The 26,892-nt window shown below is 49.2% G+C and overlaps 1 protein-coding gene across 1 annotated transcript; it reads left to right on the top strand.

The window, feature by feature from the left end:
* ube2o (ubiquitin-conjugating enzyme E2O) lies at positions 1–24,822 on the top strand. Its single transcript, XM_066704276.1, has 19 exons — positions 1–588; positions 14,582–14,641; positions 14,830–14,940; positions 15,089–15,186; positions 15,494–15,557; positions 16,127–16,270; positions 17,928–18,037; positions 18,143–18,293; positions 18,376–18,478; positions 18,733–19,099; positions 19,307–19,461; positions 19,960–20,072; positions 20,460–20,591; positions 20,694–20,783; positions 20,916–21,621; positions 21,750–21,886; positions 22,186–22,389; positions 22,537–22,594; positions 22,771–24,822. The coding sequence occupies exons 1-19, from the start codon at positions 157–159 to the stop codon at positions 23,481–23,483; spliced, it is 3,948 nt and encodes a 1,315-aa protein (XP_066560373.1). The 5' UTR covers positions 1–156; the 3' UTR covers positions 23,484–24,822.
* The last annotated feature ends 2,070 nt before the right edge of the window (positions 24,823–26,892 follow it).

The raw sequence follows: 26,892 nt of genomic DNA, 5'->3' as shown, positions 1-26,892 counted from the left end.
GTGAGGGAGGCCTCTCACGGCGCGGCTGTTGCGTCGCCTCACGCAGCGCTCGACGTGCCGACGTAAACACGTGCGGTCCCTGTTACAGGTTTCTCTTTCTCTTTTTTCTCCTCCTCCATCCCCCTCTCTCATCCTCGGTCCCTGACAACAGCAGAGATGGCGGAACCCGGAGCAGAAGCGGCCGCAGCAGCAGCATCCTCCTCCTCTCCCACCCCGGCTCTCTCCCCTGCGGTGAGCCCCGGCTCCGAGCCCCCGTCGCAGGCGCTCTCCCCCTCAGCCGGCGGGTCGCAGCGGCTGCTCTTCACCCACGACCTGGTGTCGGGCCGGTATCGCGGCTCGGTCCGGTTCGGCCTGGTCCGGCTGATCCACGGCGAGGAAGACTTCGACTCCGACTCGGACATGGACGGAGACGCGGACGGTGGAGGCGGCGGCGGAGGAGGGGGCGGCTGCGGCAATTGTGGCGCTGTCGCCGGCAGCTCGGACACGGAGAGCGGGGCGGCGGACGCCAGGGCCCGGCCCCTGGGCAGAGGCTATGTGCGCGTACAGTGGTACCCCGAGGGTGGCAAGCAAGACATCCGGGAGACGAAGGTAATTCTCCCCGTGAGAGACCGGTCATCGCCCGTAGTGCGCGCCTGTATAGAGACCCCGCGGTGTATCGCCCATTCCCGTCCTCGGAGCGGCAGCTGCGATATTGTTAATGCAGCGCTGGGGAATGGGGGGCTGTGTTGAAAATGGTGCTGTAAAGCGAAAAAAAAGAGCAAAACGCAACGCCAGGTCGTGTGCACGCTGCCAGTGCTGCGGGTGTGTCGGCTGGGCAGGACTGGGGCAGGACTGGGGCAGGACTGGGGCACAACACACCCCGTGCTGCGTCCAGTGAAGGCTTACGCATTTCAGCCGCTTCTCTATGCCAGCGCGTTTGGAGCAGATCACTCTATTTATCGGTTTATTTGTGCTTTATTGAGTGTTACACAATAAGGCAAAGCTGGGCGTCTTGTATGTTTCTCCTTTCGCGCGACTGCTGAAGTTGACAGAGACGTCTAATTTATACTCCGGTGCAAGGATAGCATGTGGGTATCGGATCGCTTAATTAGGTGTCGCGACACAAAGGCGGTAATAATGAGATGATTTTGGCTCACGGGCCCGGTGAGGCGGCGTAATCACTGACGAGATCGTCACCGAAAATGTATCCTTTTTAATTGATGTTTTTAACGAGACGACACGGACAGAAAAGCTCGCCAGAGAGCAGCGGCTCAGGAGACCTCTGGTCTTAAACGAGGCCCCTTCCCTTTGCAGCATCTTTCACACACCTTGAAGTAGAACAATGGTTGCAAGGCAATGCAGGGGCTAGGCATGCCTGTGCTAAACACGGTATTGACAAAGTGTGGCTCTGCTGCAGTGCAAAACACACTGAGCTCACAGGGGCACGTCCAGAACAGAACTGCACAAAAGAATGACTGAATGTGGTTCCAGAACACCCTTTCACATTCATGTGTCCCCCTTCTCTCTTTCTCCCTCTGTCTCTAGGGTAAATTGAAAGGTCTTTCTGTCAGTCAGCTGCTGCCTGAGCTGAACATTGTCCATAATTTCACTGGGTTGCAGGCTATGGCTTACTCGTGTTGAGAAAGGCGGATCCCAGTTTTGAAAGTCCTGGGGAGTTGTCACAGAGTCCAGCACTGCCGCTCTCGCTGTGTGTGAACTGACCCTGGTAGCGGACCTAATAATACTGTACACAAATCCTGCTGGAAATATATCCACACTTAAACACGGCAACACTGATCAGTGCCTGTACACGGTCCAAGGAGGGATTTGTCTCTTGCATGCATGAAACAAGCTCATGCAAATTGATATATTTTTTCAGTAAAATCAGGTTTTTTTTTTTAGTTTTTTTTGGGGGGGGGGGGGGGGTTATGTCAAACCGTGCTTCTGTTGGTTTCTTTCCTGTGATGTTCTGTGAAGTGTTCATCACAAAAAGAATCGCAAGGAGGTCAATGAGAGTTTATACTGGAATTAGACAGGATAAAAGCTGTACATCGCATTCCTGCTTGTGTTGGGTTGCATGTGTTGATCGGCACGGGACTGTTTGTGTCAGTGCGATGAAATAGCCTCATCGGTGCTGTGCTGAGTTGGACTGAAGTGGGACAGATGTGAGACCCATCCCAGCTTTTTCGCACGTTCATAAAATACGGTTTCTGTGCAGCTGTGCATTTTGCAGGTTTTGGTTTTTGAATCCAGTGGAGGCTGCATGAAGCAAACCAGGGTACAGTAGCATTAATCTGAACATCTGGACCGCAGTAGCTGGCTGTGTCAGGTGAGGTCACCTGTGCACTGACGCTCTGACCAGGCCAGAGGATTCACGTCCCTTTGACATTTCCTGTCTACCAGTTGTGGCATTTGTTTAAATTCCTTTCGGAGTCAGCAAAACTTTTTTTTCTCTCTCCCCCGAAAGACATTTTGACATTTTTCCTACTGATAAGTCTGTTGGGAGGTCGAGGTGAACGTCTCTATTGGCTGAGGCAGTGGTGGTTAAACAGGTGGTGTGGAGCAAGCCAGGCCTTCACAGACTTCACAGACAGACCGTCAGAGTCCTCCGCAAACACCGCAAAACAGCCTTGTGGAATATTATCTTGGGGCTAATGGACCTATCGGGCTGGCCGGCTTTCAACTTCCCTGCCAGTCCAGCCAGTGCTCTTATGAAGAGTCCATTTACTTTATAATATCATTCTCTTCCCCTCAGCATCTCACCTTTTGACATTCATGTGCTTGTTAGTTTAGTTTGTTTTATTGTTTTTAGTTTTTCCTTTCTTCCAGGAAAATCTATACATTTCCAGTTGTGCAGGAGTAATCAATCAATCAATCAATCAATCAATCAATCACTACCTTGGATAAAGACCAGAATCGAATGCAGGGAGTTAGTCATGTACCCTGGGACAGTTGATTCAGTTTGAAAAGCTGAAGATCATGCACTAGTATTTATTTCTCACTGGGCGCTCTTCCTCTGCCGTTGTTCGCTTGTTCCCTGTAAGTGGAACGACTAAAGGAAATGTTTGTGGTTCTACAGTTCAGGGTTTCTTCTCGGCACTGGAGTTAACGGTGGCCTGAAACGTGAAGGACAACCACCTGCTGTCTCTTTCTGCATGCAGGGAGACGTGTCCTTGGTAGTAGAATAATGAAGAGGCCTAAATATAACATCCAGCCTATATTGAAAAGGGTGAAGCCACAACTTTGGGTTTCATTGTAACAAGGCAGAACTGAAAAACAAAACAAGACAAACAAAACGGCATGAAGTCTGTCTGCACATTCACCCTTGTTGTCTCTTGGCTGACTAGTTCGCACAGTCTACGGGTTCTGCCGATGCCCTGGGATTCACTGGTGAAATGAAGCGATGCACAGCCTTCTCTGGACGCACCGTGCCTGCATCTCTCACGCAGCCGATCACAGCGATTGTTTCAGCCCTCCATCAAAGAAAACGATGAGATGTGATTCTTGAAACTCTGGGTTGATGTGTGTCTTGATTCTGCAAGATGGAGTTTTGAATCATTGCATTGCAGGTTATCAGCCGGTTTTCTGTGTGGTTATTTAAAAGTTTGTTGGGTGGTTTGATGCTAGGTGGCCTACTTGAAAGATTTAGGGCAAGCAGAAACTTTTTTTTTCTTTCTCTCCCACTCTCTCTGATTAACACTTTCTGTGCTTTGACACTTCTGTAGTACAATCTAGCGCTGACAAGAGACCGAACGCACACATCCATTGTGTAGGATTCTGTCTTCATTCCTTAAAGTCGGTCACACTGCATGAGTTTGCATGAATGTTTATGCAAACATATAAGCTCTGAAAGTTGGCATTTCTGGTTTCAAAGCTGAAGACTTGGGGTCAGTTACATAACTTATTCAATACTTAAGGGAGTTTATTAAACGTGGTAATTTTACCCCTAGATTATATACCTTCATGTGTAAAGGCATTACAACCCCAACCCCCCAAATAAAACCTAAAACACAAAGGGGAAAACTATCCGGACACCGCACTTCTGTTGTTCTGAGCAACATTCATGTGAGCTCTGTTCCCTATTCTGTAGATTGTTAGTCTCAGGTTGTCTGTTTCGAATTTGACGTCTCCAGGTGTTGTGGGTTTCGGTGCCTCATGTCGCTGGGGGCAGGATGCAGGTGCATCATTTTGTTCTGGACTTCTGCTCTCGAGCTGAATCAAAGGCTCTAACTGTCTTGCCTTATGAAACCACAGACTCTTTTACCACAGTATTGTCTAATGTACCACACTGATATTGAAAATAAAGACGGTGTTACGCACACACATGCAGACGTGTCTTAGAACTTGACAGTTGACACTCCTGTCTGCTGGTTTTTGGGGCCTTTGTAAAGGAGGAGGAGAGTGGGTAGTGTGTGTGTGTGTTTGGGGGGGGGGGGGAGGGCCGTGTTAATGTGCCGGTGGAGGGCAGGTGGTGACAGACGACCATAAGAGCTCTTATGAGGTCTCCTTCATTAAACGCATCTCTCTGACAGGGAGCGGTGATGCCTGTGCTGTCCTGTCCTCCTGGGTGTTCTTAATTACTGGGAGCTGTTGAGGCCGCCCCTAGCTGGTAACCTCAGCAGCTGATTGAGACGGGGCAGATGGTCCTTATGCATAATGAGCCGCCTTCGTCCTTGATAAATAATGGATCTTTTGACTTCTTCCTTGGTTTCTCCTCCTCCACTTGGTCTCCTTGCATCTGCAGTTCCAATAAAACACGTTCGTTTTGAGATTGATATATTATCTGATTTATTTTGAGTTGTTGTTGGTATCATTATTATTGTCATTATTATTCCAGAGTTTAACTCGGCCTTCTTGTTGGGTCCTTGTTTGTGTGGCATTAGTCGTGGATGTGCTGGTAGGACGCGGTGGTACAGAATTAGATTCCTCTCACAGGCCAATTCTGATGAGTCAATTAGGTAGACGTGTTGCACATCATACGCCACGGCACACATGACATCCACGCAGATCTACACACGCTCCTCAAATCGTCCTCTGTATGCATACGGCAGAAAATCCTGACACTGCAAATCCCGAAACACGTCATAATGATAGATCGTGTAAAAGCCAATCAGAGAAAGGGATTGACATGAAATTGCGTGGGCCTGAAATCTAGAGTTTTTTTCCATCTACAATCTGGAACCCTGAGCTTAGACTCCAGGGAGAAACTTCTCTCACAACTCCAGTCTTGCTTCTTCATCTCACTGACACATTTGCATTAAAATGCTCGAACGCCAGTTTTGAGCTGTAGTCACAGCGTCTTCAGCAAAAAGGTGCTTATTCACTGCAGCTGACTTATTAGGCTGGCGGTGTCCGGCCAGCTGCAATGAATGGATAAAACCGTGGGCGTGGACAGAGCCGTGCGAGGTGAGCAATGGGACTCATCCATCAGTCTCCCGTCATGATTGCTGGTCGTTAACTGCGCGCTTATGTACTGACTTGATACAGGGAGTGAGTGCGTCTCCGATGCCGTGTGGCGGCTCCTCGGCTTGTGTTCTCCCACGGTTGCAGTGTGGGACATCTTTGAGCTGTACTGAGTTAATTGATTAGCTAGTTTGATTTACCCCCTCTTTTAAGTCAGTCACATAGTGGCACTTAGTTATGTATATATATTATATGTATATAACTCATTGTAACCAATCTAATTCCCAGTTAACAAAGTTTCAGCAGTCATCATCTGTTGGAATTTGTTGTTGGAAGAAGTCTGCGTAGTTTAGTTTGTTAAAAGTAATCTATTTAAAAGCACTAGTTCCATTTTTAAGAATTGCAGGTCTGATTTTCAAATCTTATGATGCGCCAGAAGATAAAACTGCCCAACAAAGAATGACCTAGAAGTCAAGTTTTAGAGTAAAGCACACCTAACCATGTTATTTGAGTGCTTTGTTTTGTCCAAATCTGAAGCACATTTTGAACCTTTAGATTCCCATATATATACACCGATCAGCCATAACATTACGACCACCTGCCTAATATTGTGTAGGTCCCCCTTTTGCCACCAAAACAGCCTGACCCGTCGAGGCATGGACTCCACTAGACCTCTGAAGGTGTGCTGTGGTATCTGGCACCAAGACGTTAGCAGCAGATCCTTTAAGTCCTGTAAGTTGCGAGGTGGGACCTCCATCGATCGGACTTGTTTGTCCAGCACATCCCACAGATGCTCGATTGGGTTGAGATCTGGGGAATTTGGGGGCCAAGTCGACACCTTGAACTCATGATTCATCAGACCAGGCCACCTTCTATTGCTCCGTGGTCCAGTTCTGATGCTCACGTCCCCATTGTAGGTGCTTTCGGCAGCGGACAGGGGTCAGCATGGGCACCCTGACTGGTCTGCGGCTACGCAGCCCCATACGCAACAAACTGCGATGCACTGTGTGTTCTGACACCTTTCTATCAGAACCAGCATTCACTTTTAGCAATTTGAGGACAAAATGTTCACTTGCTCCCTAATGTATCCCACCCACTGACAGGTGCCATGATAACAAGATTATCAGTGTTCTTTACTTCACCTGGTCATAATGTTATGGCTGATCGGTGTATATCTTTTTTTTCATTATTCGTTAAGTCTCCAACCAGTTCTGTAAGGTCTCACACTCTCCTGGACTGTCTTGGGTAGCCCTGCATTCCCCGGGTGAGTGCTGGCCGCTGCCGCCGGCACCACGGCACTGTGCAGCAAGGACACCGGATGTCGTGTAGAAAGCAGCCCATATTAAACCAGTAGGTGCAGCTGCAGCCTGTGTGCTTGAGCTGAACGAGTCTGTGGTAGCCAGGGCCAGCCAGATGTTTTCTCAAAGACTTGGAGAGTCCCTTTGTTGTAGGCCAGGCCCAAGTGCAGCTCTGGTGAGTGAGCATTGGGTTTCAGCGGACGGGAAAACCTTCACGAAGCCTTGTCCCCTGGGAGGGAACAGCAGACTTGGCTAGAAGTGATGTGAGGGGGAGAAATTACACTTCTTTTCAGGGTAATATATACGGTGCGGTAGTGCCAACACCCAGTAGAGGACGGATCCTTGGAAGCTGCCAGTGTATGAATTTACAGCCGGTAATTGTGGCGCTGATGGAAACCAAGTGGATTTGGTTTGCATTGCTCGGGACACCCAGTAGAGTTTTTCATCTCTGGTTCAAAGTAGCGTCTCTTTGCCGCTTTGAATTTGAAGATTCTCACACTATGACCTGAGCAAGAAGCAGGAAGCAATTATCGAAATTCAAATCCAGAAAATCACTGGGGCTTGTTTAATCACGGATTCCTATCAAAATCAAATGCACTAATGAGTATTCCTTCCACACCCAAACTAATTCTACACTGGTCCCCAAACCTAATTCAGGAGTTCGTCTCAGCCTGTTCTTTTTTAAAACGGAAATGTTTTGATTGTGATGCTTAACAGCGCCACTCAGTTTGTGTCCCCCGGGGCCTGGGAACCAGCGCTGTGGACACTGACCGTACAGCGGACCCGACTCAGACGGGACACAGCAGGGGCTTCTGGGAGTGATGGGGTGTTGGCTGTAATCTCAGTTGGGTAGCAGTAGTATTTAAGTCCGCTTTAAGTGGGGTCTGTTAATGCTACAGACGTTTTGTACTTTTCTTTTTTTTTTTTTTTTCATTTTATTTTAGAAATGGAGTTGATGTTCTTTCACACCTCCGCAAGTGCAATTCAGAACTTGACCGGCTCTCTGTCCATTGCAGTGTAGATTTTGAGAGGGTCCACACACCAGGAAAACCAAAACCAAATGCTCTCTAATCATTCAATCAGTTTATGTAATCAAAAGTAATCCAGCTGGAAAGACTTTCGAGGATCTGGCATCCCCCGTCTCCCAAGCTGTATGCCGTGAATGCCTTCGTGAATTCCCCAAACATCTCCAAGTATGATTCATAAAGTGTCTCCTAACTCAGGGTGATCAATGGGACTGCATTGGAGAGGCAGAACCGCAGATTTGGATTCGTTTTCTGTCGAGAACTGACAGCCAGCTCTCTCTGATAATGTGTTTTGCCGAGTTGCATGTTTATGAAATGGGTGGCAGACAGAGACAGAGAGAGCAACAAAACGGCAGACAAAAAAGAAAGGTGGTGTTGTTTTTTTTAGTTTTTTTTTTCTTCTGCCGTTTCCCTGAAATTGACATTGTGGAGCGGTGTGGCTCCAGTGGTTTCTCGCTCCAGAAGGCAGTGGACTCTGTGCCACGCCGATGAATGGCCCGCTGGACCGTGGCAGTATTGTCTCCCCAATAGTCAGCTGATGTCATTGTTCAGGCTTTGTGTGTTGCTGTGTGGGGAGGGGGTTGCAGGGCAGGGATTCTGCAGATGTGTTGTTAAAAAGGCTAGTGGGATATGAGTTGAATGCAATTTTTTTTTTTTATTATTAGAGAAACACTGCTCTGTTGCCCTAATCTGTGACAAAGTAAACTTTATGAGAAGTAAGTAGTACGATCATTATAAAGCTGGCAAATTAATGATTGCACTGAAGATGCAGAAACTGCTCCCCCATCCTGAGAACCTGAGAATGAATACGGAAGATTTTTGATCGGCATTGTCTGCCTCATCAGGACAGCCTCTCACACATATCCGAGTTCTGTAATCAAGCGTGTGTCTCTGTCCAAGACGTGCATGTCTGTCTCTTGTGTGTCTGTTCAAGGCATGTGTGTGCGTCTGTCTTTGAATGTCTCTTAGTGAAGGTGAAGATGTTGATATTTTTCGTACATTTTCAAAATGCCTCCTTTGTTGTTATGGTTTTCTGAGGTGTCAATCTCTTAAGCTTTCAGCCCAGAGAGGAAGCGTTAAACCTGTCTGCTGTGCTGTAGCCTGTGCTCAGAATAGGGAGACAGAGGTAGGGGTTTCATAACGTGGAGAAATCCTGCCAGCCTTTATTCTTTTCTTTTAGTTTGTCTGACCTTCTTCAGGGCCTTCAAGTTGTTTTCAGCGAGGTAGAGAGGAATGCAGCCGCAGAACTGGATTCTGTGTTGAATATCATAGCAGAACAGTGTAGCGCGCTCACAGATGTATTGATTTTGTTATTTTCCTCTGACTCCGGGGAGCCATGTTTCAGTCCAGACAGAGCCTGAAACGTGGCCAGATTGAAGAAATGTTGCGCAGTTACATCTTAACCGTGGGGGGAGGATGGCAGATTAGGAACTGTAAAAAATGGTGTGTGTGTGTGTGTATATATACACATACATGAATACAATTTTTTACAGTTATATATGACTAGATTGAACCTGTGTGGGGAAGATAGTGGAATGAATCACGAAGTATTAATAGGTTGGTTGTTTTGGGAAAAATAAAGATAAGACTCCTAGTTACTAATTCAAACTATTTAACAGCCTGTGGATGATTTTCAATTGCCAGCCTCGAATATTTATGGTACTTTACCACTGTTTTTTGTTTCTCTTTCATTGAGCGGTTTTCTTATTAGGACAGAAACAGTGTTAACTTAGTACATTTTTAATGGCCGCGGCCTAGTTTGGCATTGCACGCAGGTCAGACGCCCGGGACCGACTGATGCACGAGAAACGTCGGAGTGCCCCCCACATTGTCCACCTTGCCCTTCGTACAGGAGAATAACTCTGCCGATCATGGCCCACCAGGAGAAGCGCTGTGTCTTGGATTCCTCTCTCTCGATCGTTCTAGACACAGGAGTGAAGGACAGGTTGAGATTGTGACATGGTACCGTCTTATGAATAAATAAATGCATCTCCAGTCTTTTAGGAAAGGGGCTGGGGGAGAAAGGGTTGTGTGGCCTTTTCGCATCACTGCTGCTTCTGGTCTGAGTGGGAACGCTGTGACTCGCGTGCGCTGGATGTGATGCTTGTGACAGCCGGACAGGGCCGTTCTTGTGAGTTGTCAGAAGAGAAACGGATCGAGATCCGGATCGCCGCAGACCCTGCTTCGATGTGACCTTGCTGCGCTGGAGTCGGTAATCGGACATGCAGCCTCGAGTCGGGGCCTTTCAGATAAACGGGCGATGCTATTTATAAGTCACCAGGACACGGAGAAATGCCCCGAAGCTGACAAACCCGCAGGCGGCACTGGAGTGCGTTAGCAGTTAAGATCTCTCAGCTGCCGGTCGGGTGACGGCACCAACAAGTGCCTGATGAAGCTCGTGTCCATGTCATTTGAGACTGGAGAAACGTGGTCAGTCGAGCGCCGAGCTGGTCTCTGGTATTGCTGGTTTGCTCTTGTGTTAGTGTCGGAGCTGGAGGGGAGGTTGTGTTGGAGTCTGGGTTGCAGTAGCGTTTGTTAGCTGATCTGGGGGGGTTTCTCACCGATTTTCCTGTCATGTGTCATTGCTTTTCTTGTGATGTAACTGAATCGGGGTGTAGATTTGTACGGGCCTAGCTTGAAATGTTGGTGTTGGCTACTTCAGGCTAAGACTCATTCATTGCTAGATTTGTGTTACTTGATCATTTGGCTAGAAATTTGATTTTAAAAAGGAAAAGCAGAAACTAGAAAATGCGGAGTTATCAACCAGTTTTAAGAGTAGGTGGTAGAGATTGGGGTGATTCTGTACCAAAGGCAAATAGACAGCATCGCTAGCATAACAGGATGCTTTGAGTGCTGGTAATCCAGAAGCTACACAGACCCGGAGCAGCACGCGCTGTCTACCTCCTGAAAATGCCCGCTTCGAAAGTATTACACATGATAAACATGCAGTTCCCAGTTCAGGAGACTTACTTCTCTGTACCGGCCCCGGTAGAGTAACTTCCCAGGATGCCATAGTCGCCCTGTATGCTGTTATCGCCCCTCCCATTCTCTAACCAGCTCTAGATGTATTCATTAAACTGGGCTAATAGGCCTTAGTCATTCCCTTGAGCTTCCCGCTGTTGTCTCTCATGTACAAACCGTTTCTGAGTAACGTGGGGTGGCAGATGCATGTATTTGGTAACGCTTTTTGGGGGTTGCCAAGTAAACAAGCTCTGATATAACAAAACTGTTTTCATCACCGTTGGGAAAGATGATTAAATATTAATCTGCAAATGCTGTATTTTCTGCATAACACCCCTGGTAGATTACGTCATGACATCTCCAATTAGTATTTATATTTTTTGTGAAAGTTGACAAGGCCAGAGAGCTCCAGTTAAAATTGGAATGTATTTAGTGTGATAGCGTTTTTTGAGCAAGATAAATTTGTTTGTTGTTTACTCCACACTGTTTGGGCCTGAAAGCCCAGAGTTTACTGCATGTGCGAGTGAAATAAATCAATCAATCTAAAGGGATTGTCTTGCAATTAATGTCTGCTGGATGCTGTTGAAGATGCTTTCTGTAGAACCCAATCTGCCCCGTCTCCCAATCCGGACCCACGTGTCTTCTTGCGCACGGCAATACAATAGTGTCATGTAACTGGACGTGCAGGAGGGGGAGGAGAAGGAGGACTGTGGGAGTGCCATCCATGGAAAGACATTGCAGCTTGCTTTGGGCTGCGTTTGATCCATTATTAATGCCCTCACCACCGGGCGCACACTGTCCAGAATGTGTTTTTGTCTCCACTCGGAGGTGGGTGAGAGAGGGAGAGAGAGGATTTAAAAATAAATAAATAACCTCCTGCATCACCAATCCACTCGGACTGTGCAAACTGAGTCATTTCTTACACCTCTGATTTCTGAGAGATCTGCATCAGGCATCCATCAACAACTGCTGAACGGATTTTATATTTAGCAACAACATTTCAGTGTCAGTATTAGAACAGTCCTTTTTTATTTGTTTTTGTATTACATACAGAGAAGGGGGGGTATGGAGAGGGGAGGAGGAATAAAGAGGGAGGTGCATTAACCTGCAGCTCAGACATCGCTGCCGTGCTGGTAATCGGAGTGCACCCTGGCCGATGCCTCGCCATTTACTGGAAGGAGACAAATGTGGGCCGGCAGGCAGGCGAGACGCAGCCCCCCCCCACCATCCCCACACACACACACACACACCAGAGCTGCGCTGAGACACAGCACTGCAGAGCCAGCGAGACCCTCCCAGTCGCCCCGTGCGATACGTTACCGAGTGATACAGGCTCTGTTTAGAAGGGGCAGCAGGGGAATCCTGTCCAGCCACTGTTTTTGTCAACAGGCCTCAGTATTGGGATGCAGAATTAGAGCAAGAGGTTCAGACAGCATTTCCTCCTCCTTCAGTCCCTTGCATCTCTGATCTGTCATCTGAGTGATTTCTCGTCCCATCACGTGCATCCGTGTGTGTGTGTGGACTCTGACTTGGTGCTGCTGTAGACCACCCTCCCTGCTTTGACCCCGAGAACCCCCGTGATTCATGTTTGTTCACCGTCGGCCTTAGTTGGGGGTGGGGGGATGTAAACGGTGTCACGCCTCCAGAAGAGTGCTTGTGTTGTTGACAGAGACTGAGATGTCTAAACAGCAGGTCTGTGCTGATCGATCGATGGTGCGACGGGCCTGGCCAGCTCTCATGAATGAGCTGAAACTAATTCAGGGTTGTAACGGGGCTCGCTTGTGTTCATCTATTTGGTGGCTTGTTTTATTTACTGATGGTGCCTCAGGGCAGGTTTATAATCGGCCTCTCATATAAAATAAAAATGTCTGGTTGTCCAGCAGGACAGGTGCCTTGACATTTTACTTGACATTACCCTAAAAAATGTACCTGCCTGACTTTTCACATGAAGGTTGGGTATGGTTTTAAGCAGTGGTGAAAAAAATGTACCGGAGCGGACCCCTTCAGAGTCTTCGACCTTGGGAGGGAGGGGGACGTTAACTTGCTGAGGAATGCTGAGTGTCAAATATGGTAATCGGAAATTAGAAGACAAACAGAAATCGAGACTCATCAGACCAGGCAACATTTTTCCAGTCTTCAACTGTCCAATTTTGGTGAGCTTGTGCAAATTGTAGCCTCTTTTTCCTATTTGTAGTGGAGATGAGTGGTCCCCGGTGGGGTCTTCTGCTGTTGTAGCCCATCCGCCTCAAGGTTGTACGTGTTGTGGCTTCACAAATGCTTTGCTGCATAGCTCGGTTGTAACGAGTGGTTATTTCAGTCAAAGTTGCTCTTCTATCAGCTTGAATCAGTCGGCCCATTCTCCTCTGACCTCTAGCATCAACAAGGCATTTTCGCCCACAGGACTGCCGCATACTGGATGTTTTTCCCTTTTCACACCATTCTTTGTAAACCCTAGAAATGGTTGTGCGTGAAAATCCCAGTAACTGAGCAGATTGTGAAATACTCAGACCGGCCCGTCTGGCACCAACACCCATGCCACGCTCAAAATTGCTTAAATCACCTTTCTTTCCCATTCAGACATTCAGTTTGGAGTTCAGGAGATTGTCTTGACCAGGACCACACCCCTAAATGCATTGAAGCAACTGCCATGTGATTGGTTGGTTAGATAATTGCATTAATGAGAAATTGAACAGGTGTTCCTAATAATCCTTTAGGTGAGTGTACATCGGACTAATTAGAGTGATCTCAGGACTCGTACACTTTTGTCCTGACGGGGAAAAGTGCTGGATGGAGAAACTTCCCCCGGCGGACATGTAATCTAGCACAGAAGCTGCCTGACAGAATTGGCACGTGGGTCTGGCAGTCGAGCAGTCCCTTGTGTCAGACCATGATAATTGTATCAAGTTGGATCATGTGTTAACTAGTGGGGGGGCGTGGGGGAAGTTAGAATAACGGACAACACCTGTTTCTCTTGAATCCACAAGCCCTGTTCGATAAGTACGGAGTCTCAAAAAACTGTTTTCACTGCTTAAGTAACGCCTTTTGTGACACTTAGATGCAAAAGTGCCGTAACATTACAGTACTGATTCTCGCTTTGGCTGCAGGCTTTAGATTTGGCCTGATGACCCAACTCCTGCGCTTGTCTTGCACTGGTTAAAACCAAAACATAAAATGAGTAGTGTATGTTTCTGGCCTTGTTGTTACCCACTCTGTTATTTTTGCTCTTTTATGTTCCCCTGCCCCCGTGTGCTGAAGTATGTGTCCCACATAGTGATACACTTTCCAGGCTGCCACTGTCACTTGCCTGCTTGACATACAGGTTGTGGTCACTTTGTATTCCAGTGTGGTCCTGGAGTGCGAGTCGAGAGGCACATAGAAGGCTAGTGCAGGCCTCCGGACTCCTGGGGCACCATTTGGGCATTGAGCATCAAGCAACACCTCAGACGTGGGCTAGTTATGGAGCTTTATTCTATTTCTCTGCACAACCAGAGTAGGTTCCCAGAGATCGTGAAATAACATGGTTTCTGTGAAGCGCTGACTTCGCCTATGAGCCTAATCGGTTTGACGCCCGATGTTACTCATCTTGGCCTTTCATCCTGTCGAGGAACCTTACAGGCTTCCGTAGTCCCCGGAGCTCTGTTTGCGTGCTGTTCTGAGATTGTCTGCTGGTATTATACTGCAAGGGCATGTTTGCCTTATCACAGTGACCAGAGGGGAGACATTAGCCATACACACAGAGGGAGTGCAACGTTATTCTATGGGACCTTGACACTGCCTGCTCACAATCTGAATGCTGATAGTGTATTTGTTAGTGGGACACCTTGGATAAAGTCCTTGTACAACACGAGTAAAAATGTGATGAATTACAGTAGAATGTTTTATTAACAGTTGCTCTTTTCTCCCCCTTCTTTTTAGCTGAAACTTGAAGATCGATCGATTGTGCCTCGAGACGTTGTCCGTCGCCTGAGTCCCAATGTGAGTTTTGAACCCCGCCGTCACTGGCTTTTGAGATTACCCCCGGCCCTGGGCACATCTGCTCCACGGAGTATGAAATCTCCGTACCCGTGTCCCCCTCGATCAACGTGATGGGAGCTACGTGTGCTCAGGGAAGTTGGGGGGGTGAGCGGCTGAGAAAATAACGGTAATAACTTGTCTGTGTACAGGACAGCCAGTGCGGGACTGTGATTGACGTCAACATTGAATGTGCAGTGAAACTTGTTGGAACAAATTGTGTCCTGTACCCAGTGAACAGCAGAGACCTCCAACACATATGGGTGAGTGGCGAGCACCGGGGAAAAAGGAGGGAGGGAGGGATGTGCTCCTAACAGTCTTTTAGCGGGTCTCCACTATTTCAGTAGCTGCTAACACGTAATGTTTTGCCTCTTTTTCCGTCCCTCATCCCCCTCATTCCCCTCATTTTAGTCTTTCATGTACGGTGACTACATCGCTTATGACTTCTGGCTGGGGAAAATCTATGACCTGACAAACCACGTTATCTTGAAGCTGTCCAACGGAGCCAGGTACCGAATATTATTGGGGTTGTTTGTTTTCCTGCTCTCTCTCTACTTCTAACCTTTGCTTTGCAGTGGCCGTGTGAAGCACTAGTTAGTTCAAAATCAATATTAATGCATTTTGATTTTACCAACTGTAATCAAAAAGCTCTAACTGACTTTATAAAATGTTTGTTATTGCACTGCCACATGCTGCAGAGAGCAGGTTCGCATCGAGTGACAGAACAGTGACTTATCAGATTGCAACCCAGCGCAGCCACGATGCACAGAGTGACATTTCAGTCGGTCTGGATCTCGGCTCTTGCTTCTCCTGCAGGTGTTCCATGAGCGTCGAGGACGGAGCAAAGCTGTACGATGTGTGTCCCCACGTCAGCGACTCGGTGAGTGCGTTTAGGACGAGTTTTGTGATCAGGCTGGGTTGAGGGTTACACTCCCCAGCGCAGTTAGAGCCCCATTAGGGTTTGGATAGCTAAGAGGGGAGCAGTGTCAGTCTGGGTGTATTCTGCAATTCCTAGCATTGATGTTGGGATTCTGGCTGCTGTTCAGACTAATTTAACTAGATGCAGGAATCTACCTGATTAGATTTAATTTGATTAAATTACTTGTACAGGTAAATTCAGTCTTGCAGTTACTCTTGGTTTGTTTTTGAGTAACATTTCAACGGTGTTTAGCTAGGTGTAGCACTAGACTAGAGCTCAAAAGTAATTAGCTCTAATTGTGTAGCGATGCAGATTTTTTCACGTTGCCCGAAGAAGAAGCATTCCCTGCTTGGGAGAGTTACTTTTTCCAAATCCAGTGTCAGGGTGTCCTTAGTTAAAACTTAGTTATGTGGAGGGGGAGGGTAGTTTTTAACACAATTACAACCATAACAAAAACGACAACCACAAAAATGCACCCTGGTTATCTTGCCAATCTTAACTCGATGGTCTTTCCCCATGTTTGTTCTCAGGGCCTGTTCTTCGACGAGGCATATGGTTTCTACCCGGGCCAAGTTCTGATCGGCCCTTCGAAGGTGTTCTCCAACGTGCAGTGGCTGTCGGGGGTCAAACCCGTCCTCAGCAAGAAGAGCAAGTTCAGGGTGGTGGTGGAAGAGGTAAGACCCAGGGCCCAAGACAACACACCCCTCACGGCGTTGCCTAGTTGGCTTCCTGGTCTCTATTGTAGGCAGTGTCCTTGGACCTGCCGCGGTTTGTTGTCCTAAACACAGCAACACACAGTAGGGACGGTAAGAGTCACAGATTTGCATCGGTGCATTGGCATAAAAGCTCACGATGCGATTGCCCGGATCATGAAATCGCGATGCATCTTTGCGTCAGTATAATCCGATTTATTTATATATAATATGTAGGTGAACGCCTTTATTATTTAGAAATGTGACCAATGATTTGTGACCAATAATTTTATATTTAGATAGATTCCTCCTCTCTAACTGTTTCTTAAGCGTGCTCTCGTCTCCACTGCTCTGTGTCCGATTCTCAAGCCAAGTTTCGTGCGAGTTGGAGGCATGTCCGGGCGAGTGTCCTCATGGAGGAGGAAGAGTTACACATTCCTCCAAATTGCAATAAATCCAAGGTTTGGCAACACTTCGGATTTTCCAAGAAAGATGGGTGCTGCCTGTGTACTTTATAGCAGCACGTCTAATTTAGGTACTCACCTGAAAAGGCGACATGGTATTTGTGTGGAGACGTCTGCCTCCCCCTCGGATTCAGCTATGGCTACAGTGGCTAGCGCCACTGGTACCCCTAGCAAGAAGATTGGTGAGCAAAGTATTGCAACTTTTTTCACACCCTGCTGGCTAACAGCTCTGCTCGTTCTAAGGCAATAACTGAAGCCATCGCCTTCTTTATTTGTAAAGATATCCAGCCCTACATAGTTATAGAGAACAAGGGCAAATACCTTCCAATACCTCCTCCACATATTGGAGCCGAGGTACCACATACCAAATAGGAAGCTATTCACCAAGAAACAAATCCCTGTTCTGTACGACAAAGTAAGACGAGAGAGAGCCGAGTCATTGAGCAATGCCCAAAGAGTTGCAATAACAGTTGATGGTTGGACGTCTTGCGCCACTGACTCGTATGTCACGATGTCGTATGTCATATATTTCATCCTGATCACGTGGATCAACTAATATTCCTGACGAAAAACCTTAAAGTAGGACATACGAGTTAAATTTAGTGTGTGAGGTGTTAGGACAGTGTTTACAGCAGCTTGTGACTGCCAATAATAGTTTACTTTTTTTTTTTACATTCAGAGAACACATACAACAGAAAAGAAGGACTGGTTTAAGGCAAGGTCCAGGCCTGGTTTTATTTTATCTATTGTCAGAGACTTTGTTTAATATGTGAAGTACAAATTCATTATGATTTGCTGTCTGACAAAAATAAATCATTATGTACCATATTAAATTGCATAGCATCATATTCTTTTGCATCGCATTGTTGAATCACACTGCATCGCAATAGGGGTGAATCGTATCGCATTAGTAGTTGCTTTTATGTATCTTTTAATGTATCGCATTGTCCTCAGTGATGGAGATGCACATCCCTAACGCACAGTACTGTCCTCCAGTCTGTTACATGAATATCTGTGTCTTTCTCTCTTTTCTTTCAGTCTATTCTATTTATCTTTTTCTTTCCTCCTTTCCTTTCTTTCTTTCCTCCCCCATTGCCAGCAGCCCAGCCTGACTCTGCTGTGTGTGTGTTGTCTTGTCCTCTTGTGTTGTGCTGTCTGGTTGTGTTGCTCTGCAGGTCCAGGTGGTGGAGCTGAAAGTGACCTGGATCACCAAGAGCTTCTGCCCCCGAGGCACGGACAGCGTGTACCCGCCCCCGTCCACCATCGCGCAGGAGAACCTGTGCAGGTAACTCGGGGGGGCTACATCCTGTGCGCAGTAGTGTCAGAATTCAATCGCACATCACGTGTCGTCGTCACATGTCACACTGACGTCTCTTTGCTGCCATTGCAGAGTGAAGCGACTGGGCTACTACGAACACACGCAGCGGCAGCTGGGCGACCGGGCTCTGTACGTGTTCCCCGCCAAGGGTGACGCCACACGGATAACCTGCGAGGGTCCGGAGGGGGCCCCTGCCCTGCCTGAGGGCTCTGTCGCCAAGAAGGTGCGTCCTGGCCGATGGCCCAGAGCGCCCCGCTCTCCCGTCCCCCCCTTCGTCTGTTTATTTATTGTCTTCGGTTCTACAGGTTAAAAAGCTACTGAAGAGGGACGTGGGGAAGAAGTCCACAGACACGACGGAGACGCCGGCCTCCAAAGAACCCCCTTCGGAGAAGACGGAGAGCCCAGAAGGTAGACCAGTGTGTGGCGGAGACCGAGACGAGATGTTTACAGTGACACACAGGGGCTGAGGGATGGAAGAACAAAACGCAACAAGCACATAAAAACACGCACGCTTGCAGTGGGTGACAAACAAATAAGAAAGCCTTGCCTTAGACGGGGCCGACACAATGCCAGTCTGAGGGGAAAAGGAAGACGAGCGTCCAACAGCCATGTAGGTAAAGCAGGTCCAGGAACCGTGTCTCAACTTTCCTCCCCCCCCACAGGAGAGAAGAGGCCGGAGAAAGAGGTGGTGGGTGAGGGAGCCCCAGCGGTGACCCAGACAGAGGAAGTCTGTCCTAATAACGGGCCAGTGGCGGCGGTGGGGCGCCCCAAGGAGCGACGGGAGGGCGGTGCAGTGGTGGCGCCAGAGCTGTGGGTGGAGGGCGGCGAGCAGGACGCAGATGACGAGGCGGCAGACGACACGGACGACACCAGCTCGGTCACCTCCTCCGCCAGCTCCACCGCCTCGTCACAAAGCGGGGGTGCCGGGCCGCACCGCAAGAAAAGCATCCCGCTATCTATCCGCAACCTGAAGCGCAAGCACAAGAAGAAGAGGACCAAGTTCTCCCGCGAGTTCAAGCCAGGAGACAGGTGGGTGCCGTGTGACCCAGCAGAGAGCCTCTGTGTTTGTGGAGATTTATTTCCTGTAAAATACATTGAAGAAAGATTTGCTTTTCTGTATCAAAAGATGGCAGTTCTGGCATCTTTTTAAATGTATGAATTCTTCCTACAAGAACACGTTCCATTACAAATTGAAATAAACCGGTCACTCAGTTGCTCTGTTGTGGTTCCCTGCAGAGTTGCTGTGGAGATCGTGTCCACGAAGACGTCCGCGGATGTGATGTGGAAGGATGGGACCATCGAGACCAACATCCGCTCCAACGAGCTCTTGCCCATCCAGCACCTGGACAACTACGAGTTCTGCCCCGGGGACTTCGTGGTGGACAAGCGACGTAGGTGTCTCCGCCGGTCCGGCCGTGTTGCTGTGTGGATCGTCTTGAGAACGTGGCTCATCTTTCTATATTTATTTCCTTATTAATTACAGTGGAAGATCACTTTTTTTTCTCTCCTTCCATTCTTTCAGTGCAAATCTGTTTGTAGTTCACAAAAGTGCTTGCAGATTTGATTTTGGTATATCTGTGCTCGTGGTCTGATATCGTGCTTCGGTTTGGGATAGGCAGCGCAAACGCCGTAGCTTTGGTGTCCCTGCTTCATGGCTGCCTGTATGGTGGTTGTTGCCACATATGGTTGCGCCGGCATGTCTGTGGCACTTTGCCCTCGAGCCCGACCTCTCACTGCCTGCGACGGGCCGCTCTGGTCTCGCATCAGGTGGCTCTGGTTTTCGGAGCGCCTCGTCCAACCGGTAAAGCCCTAAGGTAGGTAACCCGCCTGCGTTGGACCACACACACAGCATGGACTTCAGGTTGTCTGTGTCTTCTGTCCGTTTGCAGCCCAGGCCTCCCAAGACCCCGGGGTGTACGGGGTGATCCAGTCCGGGGACCACAAGGGCCGGACGTGCGTGGTGAAGTGGGTCAAACTGAACGCCGGAGGGGATGACGTGGAGGTTGGTTGTTTACTTGCTGTATTTTTACCTATTTTCTATTACCGACTTTTTGCTTATCTGGTTTCCCTTAATGTATCTTTTAGTTATAGAATGATTTTCATGCTCAAAGCAATTTACAGAATACAAACGCAGGATGTACAACAAATAAAATGTAGTAACAACAATAATAAAAAGTTACTGATTTAAAAACAAGTCTTTTTATATCTTTTTTGTTTCTTTTTCAAAGACTATAAGACTTGGCCTTGGGATTGAAAAGCGAGATTCAGATAAACTTTAGTCTGATAATCTGAATTCTGGGGATCGTTAAATTATGAAAACAGTCTTTAGCAGCAACGCGGGTTAGAGACTGTATGAAGGAAATGAACTGCTGGGTTGTCTCCTGTGCAGGTGATCGGTGAGGAGGAGGACGTGAGCGTGTATGACATCGCCGACCACCCCGACTTCCACTTCCGCACCACCGACATTGTCATCCGGATCTGGAACTCGGAGAATGCCCAGGCAGTGGACTGTGAGAACGAGGTAGGGAAACCGGCCTGGGGGTCTTGTTTGTGTGCGGTTGGAATCTGCGGGGGTGCCGTTGGTGGTGTTGTCCTGAGCCGCGCATTTCTCTCCCTCTCTCAGCCGTCCGTGGGGCAGGTGTCTCGGGTGGATGTCACCAGCAAGGTGGAGGTGGTGTGGGCCGACAACACCAAGACCATCGTTCTGCCACAGGTACGATAGATGCATACCAATTGGGGGGGTGTAAATTATGTATATGATTCCAGTAACAGATTCTTGTAGTAAATGGTAACTCTTACACCCCCCCCCCCTCTCCCTTTCTCCCTTTCTTTTTCTGTCTCTCAGCACCTGTACAACGTGGAGTCCGAGATCGAGGAGACTGATTACGACTCGGTGGAGGGCAGCAGCAGCGGCGCGTCCTCGGAGGAGTGGGAGGATGAGAGCGACAGCTGGGAGACGGACAACGGACAGGTGGAGGACGAGCATGGGGGCGAGTCCGCGCCCGCTCCCACACCCACGGGGCCCCCGGGACACCCCGAGGAGGGAAAGGCCACGGCACAGCGCCTCACCACAGTGGAGGAGCTGGAGGGGGCTATTGCGACCGCCACGCTGGCCGGGGCCGGAGCCGGCGGCATTGACGAGAAGGCTGGCAAGGAGGGGCCGCCCCGGGGCTTCAGGGAGCTGAAGGAGGCGCTGAAGATCCTGGAGAGCCTGAAGAACATGACCGTGGAGCAGCTGTGGACCGGCTCGCCCACCTCGCCCACCGTGGAGCCCGAGAAGCCCACCAAGGAGAAGAAGTTCCTGGATGACTTCAAGAAGCTGCAGGAGAACCTGAAGAAGACTCTGGACAATGTGGCCATTGTGGAGGAGGAGCGCATGGAGGCTGTGGCCGAGGTGGAGAAGGAGGAGAAGAGCCAGGAGCCCCAGACGCCCGTGCGCTCTGAATGGCCCAGCGACACGCCTGTCCTGTGCCAGCAGAGCGGGGGCAAGCCGGGCGTCACCTTCACCAGCGCCAAGGGGGAGGTGTTCTCAGTGCTGGAGTGGGCACCGGGTAAGCGCTCCGCCACTCCGGGCCTCGGGCCACAAAACGGTTTAGTTTGGATTTGCCATACAGCTCGATTGTCTGCCAGGTATACCTGCTGTGTGAGGTTTTCACTCGTTGTGTGTGTGGCCTTGCAGACAGCCACGCGTTTAAGAAGATGGAGTTCCAGCCCGCAGAGGCCAAGAAGTTTTTCAGCACCGTGAGGAAGGAGATGGCCCTGCTGGCGACGTCCCTCCCCGACGGCATCATGGTCAAGACCTTCGAGGACCGCATGGCAAGTGCTGCCTCTTACCTCCTGTCCCCGAACTCCCCTGGTGTGCCGTTGTCCTGCCCGTTTCCTCCGGCTCGTACGTGCGGGTGTAACCTGTTACTCAAGAACCTGAGGTTGGGGGGGGTGTGTAAGGTGCTGGGAAGTGCAGGGATGGGGGTCGTAAATCATAAAATACAGGAAAGATGGCTGCCTGGCTGGTACCCTTTCTTCCTGGCCTCTTGGTCCCGCTGTGTGTTTTTGCTCGTCTTTCTGTGGCCTGGTGCTGAAGGAGCCCCCTCTCCCTCTCTCTCTCCGTGTGGCAGGATCTCTTCTCGGCGCTGATTAAAGGCCCCACGCGCACCCCCTATGAGGACGGCCTTTTCCTCTTCGACATCCAGCTGCCCAACATCTACCCCGCCGTGCCCCCACTGTTCCGCTACCTGTCGCAGTGTAGCGGGCGGCTCAACCCCAACCTGTATGACAACGGCAAGGTGTGCGTCAGCCTGCTGGGCACCTGGATTGGCAAGGTAACGTGGTTCTGTCCGTGCACCTCTCGCTCGCTCTCGGTCCCACTCGCTTGTTGTTTAGGGGTGGGGGGGTTCATTTTTTATATTTTCCTACTGGACTAATGTGCCTAATCTATTGACTGAGGCTCCCATCTTTTACGCCCGCAGGGTACTGAGCGATGGACCAGCAAGTCCAGCCTCCTGCAGGTTCTGATCTCCATACAAGGTGAGTCACGCCACGTTACAGCTGTCAGTCCTGTTATAACGCCAATGCCCTCCTTTTCCTCGTTTTATAATGCTATTATAACAGTACAGGGCCCTCAGTTTCCTTAATATAGTCAGGGTCCCTGATTTCAGTCCCCTCACTGTGGCCTTGGCGTGTCTGTCCCCGTGTCCCCGCAGGGCTGATCCTGGTGAACGAGCCCTACTACAATGAGGCAGGCTTCGACAGCGACCGCGGGCTGCAGGAGGGCTACGAGAACAGCCGCTGCTACAACGAGATGGCACTCATCAAGATGGTGCAGTCGATGACGCAGCTGCTGCTGCAGCCGGTGGACGTCTTCCAGCAGGAGATCCGCGAGCACTTCCTGTCCAGCGGCTGGCGGCTGGCACAGCGCATCGAGAGCTGGCTGGAGCTGAGCGACGGCGGGGGGGGCAGACGGCACGAGAGTAGGACCCCCGAGCGCCCGCTGTCTACCGAGCCCGGGGAGGAGCTGGGGCCCACCTCGGCACAGGGCAGTCCTCGGGAGGAGGAGCTGGAGGACTCGGGCCTGGGCATCTCCGGCCTCTCCCAGCTGGAGCACAGCCAGCACTCGGACTCTGAGGCCGCCGGGCCGGGGAAGGGGGTCCCCCCAGGGGCAGAGGGGGCAGCGGGCGGCACAGCAGGGGAGCCCAGGGCCGCCCAGGACTCGGTGGGGGGCCAGCCAGTGGTCAGACCAAAGAAGAGGAGGAAGAGCTACCGCAGCTTCCTGCCCGAGAAGAGCGGCTACCCGGACATCGGCTTCCCCCTTTTCCCCCTGTCCAAGGGCTTCACCAAGAGCGTGCGTGGCGTCCTGCAGCACTACCGCGCAGCTCTGAGCCACGCCGGGGTCCCTGAGAGAAGGGAGGACAAGTAACCGGACCGGGCCGGCCGAGGAGGAGGACCTGGCCTCCCCCTCTGATACCAATCCCCGACCCCCCCACCTCCCACCGCCATGCAGCCCCTTCCTTCCCGCTCATAAGATCCGTTCTCCAGGCAGGTCGAGAGCACACCGCTCTGAACTGCCCCCCTGTTCCCCTGCGCTGCCGACAGCCGGGCAGAAGACTTTGCTGTGCGATCGGAGGGGTTTTGAAATGGATTTTGTTCTCCTCCTCCTCCTTCCCATATTACTTTACATCCATTTTCAGTTGTTTCCTCTGTGTCCTCGTCGGACCCGCACGTGAGATCCGCCCCTCGGAGTCCGCCGCCTGCTCCAGCAGGTCTTGGGCGTGATTTAGCGATGGTTCCTGTTGAAATTCAGATCACTCAGGGAGACTAAGATGTTGAGTGAGTGCCTTTTTGTGTAAGGGCATCGATTTCATGTACCTTTTGAAATGATCTTAAGGGTTTAAAGGTGTGGAGGGCTGGTGTGCGTGTGGGACCGGAGAAAACGGAGACAGTCATTCCAGGGACTCTGCCGAACACTGACCGTGCCAAGACCGTGGGTGGCGCCCGTATGCCGGCCAGCACTCCCCCGTAGTGTTGAGGGGTGGTAATCTCAGTCTACTTATTACTACAACAAACATACGAGAAGGGTTTGCACGAAAAAAAATCTATAAATAAATTTAACTAAACCTTTAAACCACTGTCCACATAAAGTCTTAAAAATAAAGGGAAAAAAGGACCAAATGTGGATCCTCTCTTGGCGACGGTTGTGGCCAAAGCTCAGACCAGATGTTGAGGACCTGGAGGTTTTTCTCTTTGCATCCCAGAAGCTCTCCTGTCCGCACCACAGAGAATCAATTCACTGCATTAGTGCATCACTGCAGTCTTCAGCGGCAGTTAGATCAATCAATCAATCAATAAAATGGAAAAACACACACACATGGGGGTGGGACAACATTCTTTGCACACATCTTCATGAGCGGACCCCCCAACCCGTAGCATGACGTTCCGCACTCCCACACCGGTCCCCTTGATCAGTCGTTCTCCGTTCTGCTCGCCGCCGCTTCATGATGCTTTGGATGGTCTCTGGACCCATGAAGGCAAGGACTTGGACTTTCAGAGACTGGCCCCCGCTGGGACGTGCTGTGAATGCTGCCGATGGACTGCGTTGTGCTACCTGGGTCCTCGTGCCGCGGAGAAAGCCGTGCTGTGAATCCTGTGCCCCTGAGCTCGGGTGATGAATCTGAGTAGAGAGTTTACATGTTAGACTGAGTGGGAAAACTGCTTGCAATGACTGGCTCAATAAACTGGAAAACTACCTGCATTTTTAACTCCTCTGCATGAGAGCTTGTCTTTGTTCAACCTGGTAGTGGACTGGATTCTATGTGTTTTGGTTGTGGGGCGGGGGGGCAGGAACAAATGCAACAAACAAATTGTAGGTGAGGGAAGTGAGGGAGGTGGTGAGAGCAGAGCGGTCTTTGCAGGCGATGCTTTTACAGATGTGTGGTGTGTGCAGAGGTGGTTGGGAAGGGAAGCTTTTTATCTGTTCCTAAAATCCCTGTAGGTCTAAGAACCATGCAGCATTGAAATAAAACAAGCAAAAACTTAAAATAGACATTTAAAATGGCCCCAAAAGGATCTTTGCCAGTTCCTCACTTTGCATTTCCTCAAAAGCATCTTCTGAAGGGGATCCATGGACTGACTTCATGTTCAGACTCTGCTTTGGGAGCATTTTGCTCATCATTTGTATAGCAAGCATACAGGGATGTAGAAATACGAGGAATAAAATGAATGAACAGATCAATTATATCACGCCTGGTTTCAGGTCTAAATTGTTGCCTTACTGAGCTTATTTTAGCTGGAGCTGCCACCCCCGATGTGAATCCCTCCCGTGTGCTGGTTCCGAGAGCCCAGTCCGGTGTGCAACTGCTCGTGCATTTGCTCTCGCCACCATCTCGCATCAGCTGTAAAGGCAAATCGATTGTCTCAGTCCGATAAGCTTTGGGTGGGAGGCTTTGGTGGGGGATTTTCTGGGTTTACAGGCGCTGGTAGTTGCTGTGTGGAGAGACGGACTGTCACTTGAGCAGCGAGTCCTTACTCTCATCAGGACCCTCGGACCTGGTAGTTTTTATTATTAACATTTCATGTAGTTCCTGCCTTTTAAAGCATAGTTATTTTTTTCCGGTTTTCATTTCTGGAGCCGACACTGCTCCTTTTATAGATTAAATTTGTATTTATATATATATATATATAATGTGTGTGTATATATATATTTATTTCCCCCCTTGGTGAGGCCTACTATATCAAGTGCGTGTCAGTGGCATCCATCAGTCAAAGACCCAGCGCGAGGCGTTCATCACTACAGTCCACTGGGAGCCCATTAGCCGTGGTGGTTGACCGCGGTGTAGCTGGCCAGTTTGGGGGCCGGTCTTGGGCCGTGGGAACAGATGCCGTATCTTGCCTTGCACCGTGTTCTCGCCCAGTCGGAAGCACATTTCCATAACGGCAGCATTCCAACGAAAAAGCTGACGGGTGTGTGAAACCCTCCCTTCACATCTCACACTCGTTTAATTAACTGGCATGGCAATCCTTCATCCATCCCTCCCTCCTTGTCGTCATTCACTTTGCTGCCTGTATGCCTGGAATTATTTTGTTTCTTCTTGTAGCTGCAGTGCCTATAGTGAGTGGGTCTGTTTTCTTACTTAATATCTGCAACTGGGGAGCTCAACTAAGTCCTCCACTACAAGAGAAAATGTGAAGCTAGGTCTCAAAAAGAAAAAAAAAAAAAATCAAGCACATGAAGCTATGTAATATTTCCTGTGTATGTGTATAATATTTAAAATAAGCGTTATTATTATTCTGAAAGGTACAGCCAAAGCATGTAACAAGTTGCTTCAAAGCCTTAGAATTGGCTACACACACAAGAACTGACTGTATGGTGTAAACATTTCCACAGTGGCCTGTAATGGTTGACAAATAAACTGGTTTGTAGCCTGATTCCTCTGTACAGACATCACAAATGTGTGTGTGTGTATGTGTGTGTATATATATATATATATATATACACGAACCGATCGTTCTAAGTGGTACTGTGAGTGCTTGGGTTATCTGTGTATAAATTGCAGGGTGCGTGTTGTTGGGATTTTCTTTGTTTGTTGGTTTATTTTTTTGTGTTTTTGGCTTTGTTTTGTTATGTTTTTTACATGCCAATACTTTTGGTTGCATTACAGAACATGTATAAAGTGATGCATTAAATCTCTGCAAGCTGAAACTTGGTAACCAGTTGTTGTTGGTTTCGTATTATAATGCAGAAAGGAGATGCGCCAACAAAAGCTACAGGTTTAAACCTCAGATCCATATTCTGTAATATTGGTGGGAAAAGAGGGTAAGGACAAAATAAA

This window comes from Amia ocellicauda, chromosome 5, assembly GCF_036373705.1.
Source record: "Amia ocellicauda isolate fAmiCal2 chromosome 5, fAmiCal2.hap1, whole genome shotgun sequence".
Lineage (NCBI taxonomy): Eukaryota > Metazoa > Chordata > Actinopteri > Amiiformes > Amiidae > Amia > Amia ocellicauda.
This window is presented reverse-complemented; position numbering and strand designations above follow the sequence as displayed.